This window comes from Stomoxys calcitrans, chromosome 5 (assembly GCF_963082655.1).
Source record: "Stomoxys calcitrans chromosome 5, idStoCalc2.1, whole genome shotgun sequence".
Taxonomy (NCBI): Eukaryota; Metazoa; Arthropoda; class Insecta; order Diptera; family Muscidae; genus Stomoxys; species Stomoxys calcitrans.
Window position 1 is genome coordinate 81,255,456 of NC_081556.1, and position 12,785 is coordinate 81,268,240.

A 12,785-nucleotide genomic window follows, 5' to 3' on the forward strand; every position below is an offset into this window, starting at 1 on the left:
GACCTCTAGAGGCTCAAGAAGTCAAGATCCAAGATCGGTTTATATAGCAGCTACATCAGGTTATGAACCGATTTGAACCATACTTGGCACAGTTGTTGGATAGCATAATAATACTACGTGCAAAAATGCATTCCAATCGGATAAGAATTGTGCACTCTAGAGGCTGAAGAAGTCAAGACCCAAGATCTGTTTATATGACAGTAGTAGTAGTAGTAGTAGTAGTAATCTTTATTTTCATTATTTTCTTTTTCAATACAATAATGTCTAAATAAACTTAAAATAAAATAAAAGCAATATATTAGCGTATTTCAGAGTTAATCCATCAAAATAAAGATTTACGGCTATGACTTCAAGTCGTCAGCCGGATTTAAAGAAACATTTTCAAAGCTGTGTTTAAGGGACATTTTAGTATATGCGTAATAGTATTAGGCGTACTCGGTTAATATTAGCTTTCGGTATTGTAAGGCATTTTTGGTATATTTTATAAGATTATCCCAGTCTGCTACCTCTCTTCCATCTAAGATGCTAATTAATTCAGGTTCTGTCAGCGTCGGCCTGTGAAAGAAAAGCATGCGTTGGCTTCTTAGTATGGGACATACGGCAAGAAAATGGTATATTGTCTCTCTCTCCCTCAAATTGCATAGCGTGCACAAATCGTTGTCAACCAAATTTAAGCCTCTTTGATTAGCATTGAGGTATATCAAATCGACCCGTGCTTTAAATATCCACGTAATGTCCTTAACTTTATATTCGCCATTTAGGTACAAACACCCTCTTGTGAAATCCAGGTTTTTATAAAACCGTGACCTGCTTTGTAAAGCTTTCTGCAGCAATCTTTGCTTGTTAGCTTGCGATAGTGAATCTATGATGGAATTAGTCATACTGTTCCATTCACCTTGCGTTATATTTCCAACCAATGGTTGCATATCCAGCTCATTTAGAATGTCGTTTAAAGCTTTCACCCAAAATATTTGTTTCTGGACCATTATAAGTGTAAGTTTATGCGGCAGTCTATCCCTTTTATATCTGTACAACGTACTAGATATATACTTCAAATGCAGTCCCAGTGTGTATAAATGACTTTCTTGTAAGTCTGTTTCCATATAGAGAGCATAATTTGGTGTAGAGTCTGGCAAATTAAGAACAGTTTTTAAGAAAAAACGCTGCAATTGGTCAACTTCTTCAAAATATTCATAGCCCCAGACCTGCGCTGCATACGACTGTACCGATCTGCAAACCGCCATGTACAAGTTCCATTTATCTTGCAGGGATATTTCGTCTTTCTTTAAGAAGTTTTTCCATGTTGCTTTTATAGCACTTTTAGCTTGTGTTGTCCGGGACTGAATATGCTTCAAGAACTTCATTTTGGGCGTTAGTACCACCCCTAAGTACTTATATTCTGATACCACTTCTAATGGTTCTGCATGGAAGAACCATTTATCCTGCTGTGATAGTCTTCCCCCGTTTCGGAATACCATGATTTTAGACTTCTCAGTGTTGACTATTAAGCTCCATTTTTTACAAAATTCTTCCAAGTTTGCTATCATTTGTTGCAGGGTAGTTGAATCCTCCGCTAAAATTACTATGTCGTCAGCATACAGCAGGGTTTTTATGTTTATGCCTTCTATATCTACACCTCCTTCCAGTGCATCGCTTAAGTCGTTTATATAAAGAGAAAATAATAATGGCGATAGTAAGCACCCTTGTTTTACACCAGATTCTGTATCAAAATAACCAGACAGCTCTTCTCCAGTCCACACTGCTGACTGAGTGTTTTGATAGACAGCTTCTATCATCTTTATAAATTTGAAAGAGATGCCAATCTGATTTAATTTGTAGAAAAGTAAGTTTCGTGAAATTTTGTCAAATGCCGCTCGAAAATCTACAAAAAACGCGTAAACCTTCTTCTTTTCCGCCAGCTTGATATTGACCATCGAAGCTAAATTATATATATTGTCCACCGTAGAATAGTTTTTTCGAAAACCTGCCTGGAATTCAACCAATATATTGTTTTCTTCAACCCATTGTCCCAGTCTATCATTTAGTACACCCATGAATATTTTAGCCACGGAATTCATAAAGGATATACCTCTATAATTCGATGCATCATCGAGTCTGCCTTTTTTATGAATAGGGAATATAACTGTTTTCTGAAATTCTTCCTCAATTTTGCCCTCGGTGTAGATCTTGTTGAAAATTGCTGCAAGCTGGGTCAGGAATTCATCAGTAGCATTTGAATAGAATTCATAGGGAATTCGGTCTTCACCTGGCGCCTTGTTCGGTTTTGTTTTGGCAAGGGTATACTTAATTTCCTCTAATGTTATGTCTTTATCTAGAATGTCGTTTACGATCAGTGCAGGTGCGTAATGAACTCTCAAAGACGATTGTTCCTGCCTGAGCAGTTCCATAAAATGGGTTCTAAGTATCTCTGCGGATAAAGTATGACTGATACGAAAGTCCTGGCCATTTAACTCTCTTACTAAACTCCACCATTCTTTTGCATTCGATGTATTATTTAGTTTCTCAGAGATATTGGCGTAGTACATTCTTTTAGATACTTCGCAAATGTCCTTATATCTTTTTTTTGCGCTCAAATATGCCTGTCTATCTGTTTCCGACGATGATTTCCGAAATTTCGATAAGATTTCAAATGTTTTCCTTCTTGCCCAGTAGCATCTATCATTAAACCACTTTTTCTGTGGTACGTACTGCTGCGCTTTGTTTTGCTGAACTGCCGATGCAACAATTGTATTTGTCATGTGCTTGAGACATGTTATATTGTTGGACATTAATTGTAAGCTCAGATTAGCGGTGAGGTTTTCCTGGTATTGCAATTTATGACTATCTTTCCAATGCAGCTTCGGTAGTAAATTGAGCCTATTTTGTGGGACTACTGTGTTGTTTAGCTTTAGGTTAAGAGTTATTGGCAAATGATCTGACCAGATTTTGTCTACCACCTTGAAGCTTTCCACATATTGAAGCATGTTTATGGATACTGAGCATATATCATTTACTGAGGTTCCGGTGTTGCTCAAATATGTAAAATTACCGTCCTCATCTCCTAATGTTTGGCCATTTAGAATTACCAGGTTATGTTCATTGCAGTAGTCGATATACCTTCGTCCATTCGTATTTAATTCTTTATCTTTAGACTTTCTCGGCCCAGTACATGCGTGGAACGAATCTCTATATAGATCAACAATGCCTTGTTGTGATTCGCCTATTCTAACGTTTATATCACCTAGCACTATAAGGTTTTCGCATTTCATTTCTTCCATGAACAATTTTGCTAGGGCAAACTCTCGTATCCAGTCTGAGCCCCTTATATAGAGTGGAACTATCAACAGTTGAAAATTTTCTGTTATAATCTGTAATCCACAGAGTGTCTGATTAAGAATAAATGTATGCTTTATGCCTGCTTTATTTAAAGATTTTTTCACTCCTACGAATACTCCGCCGATAGCACGACCAAATCTATTTATTTTTATGGCATCTACCCAATATATTTCATACTCGGGGAAGTATTTTTCGGTTTGAGATCTTTTTTGTGCTGTGATATGTGTTTCTATGAGGATAATGATTTCAAACTCCTTTAGATAGTTAAAAAAATTAGGGAACAAATATTTATTTGATACTCCGTTTACATTGTACGATATAATTTTAATTTCCATATTATTTTGTTTTTTCTTTGAGCTTTGTCTCCCTTGGAGATCATCTAGTTTTTTGACGCAATTTTTTCAAAAATATTATTGTAGAATGCTGTTGTCAGTTCATTCCCATATAATTCTTTTAATACGGACTCCCCCTCTTCTCGCCCACACATTAATTTTCTTTCGCTGTTCCAATAGAACCACTTGTTATTGATGTTTAATTTATCATCTCTAACTACGATTTTATGTTTTCTTGATTCTTCGAGAATTGACTTTCTTATGAGCAGCATAGCTATCTTGTTTCTCTGCCTTCTAGGGTTCAGATCTCTTTCAATTGAGATTGCAGACCCTGCTAAAGCTTTAGTATTTTTCAGAACCTCAACTACTGCATTTTCATTTGGGAACTCGGCTATTACAGTTTGCAATCCGTTTCGTTCATAAAGGGTTCTTGCCGAAGCTATAGGGGGGTTGATGTTTAGCATGTCATTACATATCTGTTTGACTATATTCAGAGCAGGCTTATCTTTTGAAATATTTTTAAAGACAAGCTTTGTGTTTTGTATTTGATGCTCCAACCATGCCACATTCCTGTCGCTTTCTTCCAGTTTGTTCTTGAGCAATTCCACTTCCTGTTTTAACTGAATATTTTCAGTCTTCAGATTGGCAATTTCAGAAGTTGCAAATGATATACCGGCTTTAACATCTTCCATATCTTGTTTGGTGGGCAGATTCTTAATTTTCTCTTCAAGTATATTATTCATAGTGAATTTCATAATTTCCATAAGTTCACTGACCTCCATACTACCAACAGGTTTCTTTGCCATGTTATTATTTTCTGGTGATGTTTCGCCTATCTTACGCTTTGTTTGTTGGGATGTGCTTGCAACAGGTGTGTTAGGCATATCTAGTGATTATTTATCCTGTAGCTTTAGACTTTTATAATATGAAGTATACTTTAAGGCGCAATAATAATTGGTTCGAATGACTCAATTGTACTACAGATGTGGACTCGGATGATTAGTTGTGCGATTAGTCCTACAATCGTTTCTACGTTATGTGACAAGTCTCGGATTATACAGTTGTATTTTGCATGCATTACTTGTAGACCTACTGAACATACCACATAAAATCTGTCAGGCGTACCAGCTGTTTTTGTTGTGTTACAGAGTGGTGAAAGTGCAAAAAAATCTTCCGGTTAACAGCGTGAGAGAGACTTTTCCAATTTTCTTCCAATAAAATAAACTTTTTTTCGCCGATTCTCAAGATTTTTGTTGAAATTATAACAAGGAAATCAGCCAAACCAGTCAATGCATCCTCAGCATTCCATGCTCCAGAGCTTCCGAAGCAGCCGTGGTTGTGGTGTTTCTTTGTTGGGTTCAAGCCAGGCCGGGAACAGGTAATAAACTTCAATTTAATGGAGCCGTGCAAAAACGCGTATGTCTCTTAAACTGAGTGAGCGCTGTTACTTCTCTGTTTATATGACAGCTAATCAGGTTATGGACCGATTTGAACCATACTTGGGACAGTTGATGGATATCATAACAAAACACGTCGGGCAAAATTTCATTCCAATCGGATAAGAATTGCGCACTGTAGAGGCTCAAGAAGTCAAGACCCAAGATCGGTTTATATTGCAGCTATATCAGGTTACGGACCGATTTGAATCATACTTGGCACAGTTCTTGGATATCATAACAAAACACGTCATGCAAAATTTCATTACAATCGGATAAGAATTGCGCACTCTTGAGGCTCAAGAAGTCAAGGCCCAAGATCGGTTTATATGGCAGCTATATCAAAACATGGACCGATATGGCCCATTTACAATACCAACCGAGCTGCACTAATAAGAAGTATTTGTGCAAAATTTCAAGCGGCTAGCTTTACTCCTTCGGAAGTTAGCGTGCTTTCGACAGACAGACGGACGGACGGACATGGCTAGATCGACATAAAATGTCGCGACGATCAAGAATATATATACTTTATGGGGTCTCAGACGAATATTTCGAGTAGTTACAAACAGAATGACGAAATTAGTATACTTTTTTTATATTAGTATAAAAAAAACGATTTTTTTGCCACAAGGGCACCACACGACTGGGCCGTCTATATGGCTGAGCCAAGAATAAATTCTGGGTGGAATTCCGCAGCTCCGAGGAGGATACATCAAAGGCCTCAAAACCTATTACAGTGGGATATATTCAGAAGTCGGAGCATGTATGGACAATATCTAGTATGGTTAGGTTAGGTTTAAGTGGCAGTCTGCCATCAGACTCAGACGTTTTCGTCCATTGTGATACCACAGGAACAGAAGAAAGAAGATGCCTTCTAGTTCCCACCGTTGAACCATCCAGATCGCTTTAAAAATCGCAGTAACTTGCGAATGTTCACATCCGCTAAATCAGACAGGTTCTCAATGTAATGAGAACCTAAAGTGAAACTCTTTTAACTGCTAGTGGGTGTTCTATAGTCTCTTCTTCTTCTGCAAAAGTCATAGCTGGCAACCCTCAGTGTGTCAGCATGTTTTCCGATTAGACAGTGACCTGTCATGACTGACACAATGACTGAGAAGTATGTTCTAGCCAATGACAGCAAAGCGGTAGACCTCTTCAAGTCTAGATTGAAGCCACATAGTTTTGGAATGCTCACAGCTCTCTCTTTGTGACCATCTATCATTCGTTGTTCTTCTGGCCTGGTCCTGAAAACTTAGCTTATGTGTCGCTAGAGGCATACCCACAGATTTCAGTATCACTGGAATGTGTAGGGTAGTCTCGAAAGCTCGTCCGCTTTAAAATTCCCTGGCATATCTCTGTGGCCCGGTACCCAGAACAGGTGAATTTTGTACTGTTCAGCCATCTCATCTGAGAGATCTGCGATAGTCAAGGTCGGCTTTCTCCAGGCATTTAATGCCTGTCTGAGAAGATATTAATGACAATCGTGGTAATGACATTACATCTTAGTCATTCCATCGCCTCCTTACTTGCAAGGATCTCCGCTTGATACACACTGCAGTGGTCGGGTAAACTTTTCTATATGACCAGTTCTAGATCTTTAGAGTACACCCCAAAACCCACCTTGGGGTGGAACCATCCGTATAGAAGTCTATCTAACTTCTGCTACCAGGAATATCGGCAAAAAAGCGGCTCAGGTATGGTGTAATCAAGGATAACACAGTGTCAGTAGCTGCCACATGAGCAATGAGAAAGCTCCCTTAACCTCACGGCAGTGGTCGTTGCAATTTGGGTAGCCACAATGTCCAGAGGCATAAGATGTAGCATTAAATTCAGTGCATCAGATGGTGTCGTCCTCAGTGCGGTTGTGATGCACAAATAATCCATCCTTTAGATCCGGTTAAGTATTGAGCAGCAGGTGGATTTTTGAAGCGCCGTCCACCAGACCACAACTCCAAATAGCATAATAGGCCTGACAACTGCAGTATATACCCAATGCATGACACGCGGTCTAAACCACCAACTTTTGCCCATGGCTCTCTTGCAGGTGTATAGGGCAAGAGTTTTGCCTTCCTTCCATTTTCCAAAATGTTGGATTTGAAGTTCAATATCCTGTCCAGGAAAACACCCAGGTATTTTGCGCTTTCTGTAAATAGAACATTTTCTCCACCCAAGAGACAGGTTCCACTGTAGGCAACTTGTATCTCCTGCTGAAAAGAAATACTTCTGTCATGCCCCTATTTATACCTAGACCACTTTCGGTAGCCCACTTTGTTGTTACACTTAGAGCTTCTTGAAGTATTGGGTTGCCTAAAAGGTAATTGCGGATTTTTTAAAAGAAAGTAAATGCATTATTGATAGAACTTAGAATGAACTTTAATCACATGTATAATTGCCATTTTGTTCGATAACCTTTTACCATCTTCTTGGCAAATTTAGTATTCCACGCTCATAGAATTTCTGGCCTTTATCAGCAAAAAACTGAACCAAGTGTGATTTTATAGCCTCATCATTGCCGAAAGTTTTACCATTTAAGGAGTTCTGCAAAGATCGAAATAAATGGTAGTCTGATGGTGCAAGGTCAGGGCTAAATGGTGGATGCATCAAAAGTTCCCAGCCAAGCTCACTCAGTTTTTGGCGAGTGACCAAAGATGTGTGCGGTCTAGCGTTGTCCTGGTGGAATATGACACCTTTACGATTGACCAATTCTGGTCGCTTCTCCTTGATGGCTGTATTCAATCTGTCCAATTGTTGACAGTAAACATCCGAATTAATCGTTTGGTTCCTTGGAAGCAGCTCAAAATATACCACACCCTTCCAATCCCACCAAACAGACAGCATAACCTTCTTTTGGTGGATATCAGCCTTTGAAGTGATTTGAGCTGGTTCACCATGCTTGGACCATGATCGTTTTCGACTAACGTTGTTGTAAACAATCCATTTTTCATCTCCAGTTACGATTCGTTTTAAAAACGGATCGAATTCATTGCGTTTAAGGTGCATATCACAAGCGTTGATTCGGTTTGTTAAATGAATTTCTTTCAATACATGCGGTACCCATATTAAAATTGACGCCAAACAAACAAATGTAAACAAAATTTCCCGCATTTTTTTCTAAAGCAAGCTAAAAGTTACAGCTAATAACTGACAGAAGAAAGAATGCAATTACAGAGTCACAAGCCGTTGAAAAAATTTGTCAACGCCGACTATATTACTACTATATTACCAACAATTACTTTTTGGGCAACCCAATATATTTTTAGAGTACTGGGAAACTTTCCCCTTTCCGCAATTGCCACGTCATCAGCATACGCCACCACTTTTACACCTTTTTCTTCCAGAGACAATAATATTTTGTTAATGGCTACATTTCAAAGTGGAAGAGACAGTACACCTCCTTGAGGTGTACCTCTGCTGACCCATCTTTTTAGATCCACAGATCCCATGCCTGCCGTAATGCATCTTTTAGTAAGTAAAGTTATTAATAAACTTCTTCTTACGGTAAAGTTGATGCCTAGAAACTCCAACTCCTTCATGATTGACGTCGGTTTTACATTATTGAAAGCACCTTCAATGTCCAGAAATGCTACCATTGTATATTCCTTCACAGCGAGAGAGCCCTCTATGTAGCCGACTAGGTTGTTAAGTGCTGTTTCAGTAGATTTACCTTTCCTTTATGCATGCTTCTGCCGTGACGGGCGATCTCCAGGGATCTTTGCCCTAAGATATGTTTCTATCAACCTCTCAAGAGTCTTTAGCATAAAGGATGACAGACTTATGGGACCAAAATCTTTCGCCTTTGTGTGATAGGGTTTTCCTGCTTTCGGAATGAAAATGACCTTCGTGTCCCTCCCTAAAATAGGTATATATGACATTCCGATACAAACAGAGTATATCGCCGTAAGCCAGGGAACCATTATATCAGACATAGTTTGTAATTCAACCGGTGACACATCATCAGGGCCTGGCGACTTAAAGGAGTCGAAACTTCTTATCGCCCAAAGGATTTTCGGTTCAGACATAATTTCCCTAATTGCGTTTTCTTTTTTGGTCTTAAAATCTCATTTAGATTCCATTGCAGGATATTATCTGGATTAGACAATTTCGTTTAATGCTTTCTATTCAAAGAACACCTAAGAACTCTCAAAAGTGAGGCAAAATGTGAGATGTTCCTAAAGAGCATTTGACCGGCTTTTCGATTCTCTAAGAATCTTCATCAGCGGAATTTGTCAAATGGATCATGGTGCTTTACATACCAACCTAACTAAAGAAGGCTGTAAAGCACACATCTTAATTTGAATAGGGCTCTTAAAGACGACTTGATTCACAAGCGCGATAGAAAAAAATAATATGCGACGTGCCTTTCATTTGGTTTGTCTGTTTGCGCTTTCTTGTTTTGGTCTTAAAATCTTATTTAGATTCATTTGCAGGATATTTTCCGCCTATGGACAATTTCGTTGAATGCTTTCTATTCTAGGAATAGCACAGCAAAGAACTTTCAAAAGTAAGGCAAAATGTGTGATGTTGCTAAACAGTATTTGACCGGCTACATATGAAATTTGCTAAAACATCAAAACACAAGGTATGATGCCTTCATACTTTTCTCAGTGTCTTCCGGATGTTACCAATTTGTCTGTTTTGATTCATCACATTCGACTATTGAACGTCAATCAATGTATTGGGCATCGTGTGCAGCTTAGCGACATGACAGGTGTATCGTATCACACCTGTCGTATCGGCGCGAGTCGGTTAGATTTGGATAAAGTTCCCAAAACGACCTACAGTGACTCACATAAGTTTTCGCATTTCGGTTGTCTTCAAATATATTAGATTTTTTGCAAACCTATGTTGTTGTTGTTGTTGTAGCAGTGAGTTATACACTGAGACGACAGCCCTTGCCGATGAAGAAGTCCATCGGGTCAATCCGGTACGTACAACCGGCTGCCATGGGATTGTGCACACCTATGTAGTTTGACCATGTTGGCATCCATTGTTCCATAAGCAAATATTATATTTCCAACTCCTTATGCTGACATACAATCCCAAAACATTATGGAACCATCACCATGCTTAACTGTTGCACTTACATTATTTATTTGTAGTGATTTCCCAGGCATTCCCAATTTTTTTTTTTTTTTTTTGCTTAGGCGAATTTTCAGGGAATCACTGAATTGATAAAACACTGGGGAATTGAACCGTAACCACATGGTGGTGTCTTTAATGGCATGTGATCGAACGTTTGCGTATCTGGTAATAATGTGGCCTGAGCATTGGTCTCCGTTGCCGAATTCAAATTGATGGCATTTTCTTTGACTGACAAATCCACACTCTCATTTTCAAAAATTGTTGATGCTTGTTCAGCATTTGAACTATACTGAAAGCTGTTCTTTTTGAATCTTGGATCCAATATAAAGGGTTATTTTTTAGCTATTATCTTTTTGGCAACACTGGTTTAAACAGCTCACGCACGTTTCGTGTTTTGCTTTACTGTCAAACATCTCCAGTTTGATCTATAATTTAACTATGAATTGTCTTACAAACGAACAACGCTTGCAAATTATTGAATTGTATATCAAAATGCGTGCTCTGTTAAGAGAGTTCATAGCGCGCTTCTACTGACTAAGCGGCGAAGTTCATTTTTGGCTCAATTGGCACGTAAATAAGCTGAATTGACGATTTTGGAGTGAAGATCAGCCAGCAGCATTGCAATGCATCCCGAAAAAGTCACAGTTTGGTGCGGTTTATGAGCTGGTGGCATCATTGGACCGAACTTCTTCAAAGATGAATCGTAATGTAACTGTGAATGGTGAGCGCTATTCAATATTTTTTTTTTTGCCCAAAAGGCAAGAGCTTGACTTGCATGACATGTGGTCTCAACAAGAGACGAGTTCGGTACACATTTAAAAGAGATACCGGCCGAAATGTTGGAAAGAGTGCACCAAAATTGGACTATGCAGATGAACCATTTGACTCACAGTCACAGTCAACATTTGCATGAAATAATCTTCAAACATTTAATTATGGACCATACTATCGATTCGAATAAAGATTTCATGCATTTTTCTAAATGTTATGTGTGTTTTTCTTTAAAAAAAAAACTTTCCTATAGCTCCTAAAAAATCACCCTTTAGTACCCATCCTAGTTACTGACCATACCTAATAAATTTATAGACGTTTTTTGATTGATTCTAATAAAGTATTTTGCATATTTTTTCCTTGCAAAGTTTGAAGTTGTAGTAAGATTTTCCACACTGCGGTAGAGCCCATAAGCCATGGGTATTATCAGCGAAAGAGTACATATTTCCCACCACAAATCTTTTCAGTTGCTTGTTGGAAAAATTATAATATTTTTCGATATATTTTAAGATATTGATTTCTTCAGCCGTAAAAGATAGCGGTGCTTTAGTAGCTGATAATAGAACTGCAACGATGGCATCATTTGTTGCTAATATTCGTTGGGTCATTAGATAGCTGTTCCAACTTGTTGGCATTTCTTGAAGCAATGTATGAGAGAATTTTTCTTCAGCCCTCTATGGTGCTTTGCCTGAAAAATCTGACTATAGTCTTACACTTTGTAGCCAAGGCTTTTTTTTTCATTTTTAACTATAAGATTCAACGTATGAGCAAAGCATGAAAGATCTCTAATTTTTAATATTTCGCACTCCTTCAGCATTGGGCTGGCATTATCCGTAGTGAGTGGTTAGTAGATGAAAAGGCATGTGGCGGTCAAAATGCTATGGTTGGCGATGTCCACAAATCACATATAACAAATATATCAGAAATATCTTCTAGCATTATTGATAATTAGCTGAAGTTTCCTTGAACGTATTAAGCATCAGAACATCTCTTAGGTGTGTTTTGTTGGGAGGCTTTTGTCGGGGATCCAATACCTGACAATAGTTTACAAAACCTTCGTTTTCAACTATATGAGCAAAGCATGAAATATATCTAATTTTTAATATTTCGCACTCCTTCAGCATTAGGCTGGCATTATCCGTAGTGAGTGGTTAGTAGATGAAAAGGCATGTGGCGATCAAAATGCTATGGTTGGCGATGTCCACAATTCACATATAACAAATATATCAGAAATATGTTCTAGCATTATTGATAATAAGCTGAAGTTTCCTTGAACATATTAAGCATCAGAACATCTCTTAGTTGTGTTTTTCTGGGAGGCTTTTGTCGGGGATCCAATACCTGACAATAGTTTACAAAACCTTCGTTTTCAACTATATGAGCAAAGCATGAAATATCTCTAATTTTTAATATTTCGCACTCCTTCAGCATTAGGCTGGCATTATCCGTAGTGAGTGGTTAGTAGATGAAAAGGCATGTGGCGATCAAAATGCTATGGTTGGCGATGTCCACAATTCACATATAACAAATATATCAGAAATATGTTCTAGCATTATTGATAATAAGCTGAAGTTTCCTTGAACATATTAAGCATCAGAACATCTCTTAGTTGTGTTTTTCTGGGAGGCTTTTGTCGGGGATCCAATACCTGACAATAGTTTACAAAACCTTCGTTTTCAACTATATGAGCAAAGCATGAAATATCTCTAATTTTTAATATTTCGCACTCCTTCAGCATTAGGCTGGCATTATCCGTAGTGAGTGGTTAGTAGATGAAAAGGCATGTGGCGATCAAAATGCTATGGTTGGCGATGTCCACAATTCACAT

At 38.2% G+C, this 12,785-nt stretch overlaps 1 protein-coding gene across 1 annotated transcript; it reads right to left on the bottom strand.

The window, feature by feature from the left end:
* Nucleotides 1–425: 425 nt before the first annotated feature.
* LOC131997943 (uncharacterized) lies at nt 426–4,552 on the bottom strand. The gene is made up of 2 exons (XM_059369831.1): nt 3,797–4,552; nt 426–3,590 (listed from the first exon to the last, which is right to left on the bottom strand). The coding sequence occupies exons 1-2, from the start codon at nt 4,550–4,552 to the stop codon at nt 426–428; spliced, it is 3,921 nt and encodes a 1,306-aa protein (XP_059225814.1).
* Between the last annotated feature and the right edge of the window lie 8,233 nt (nt 4,553–12,785).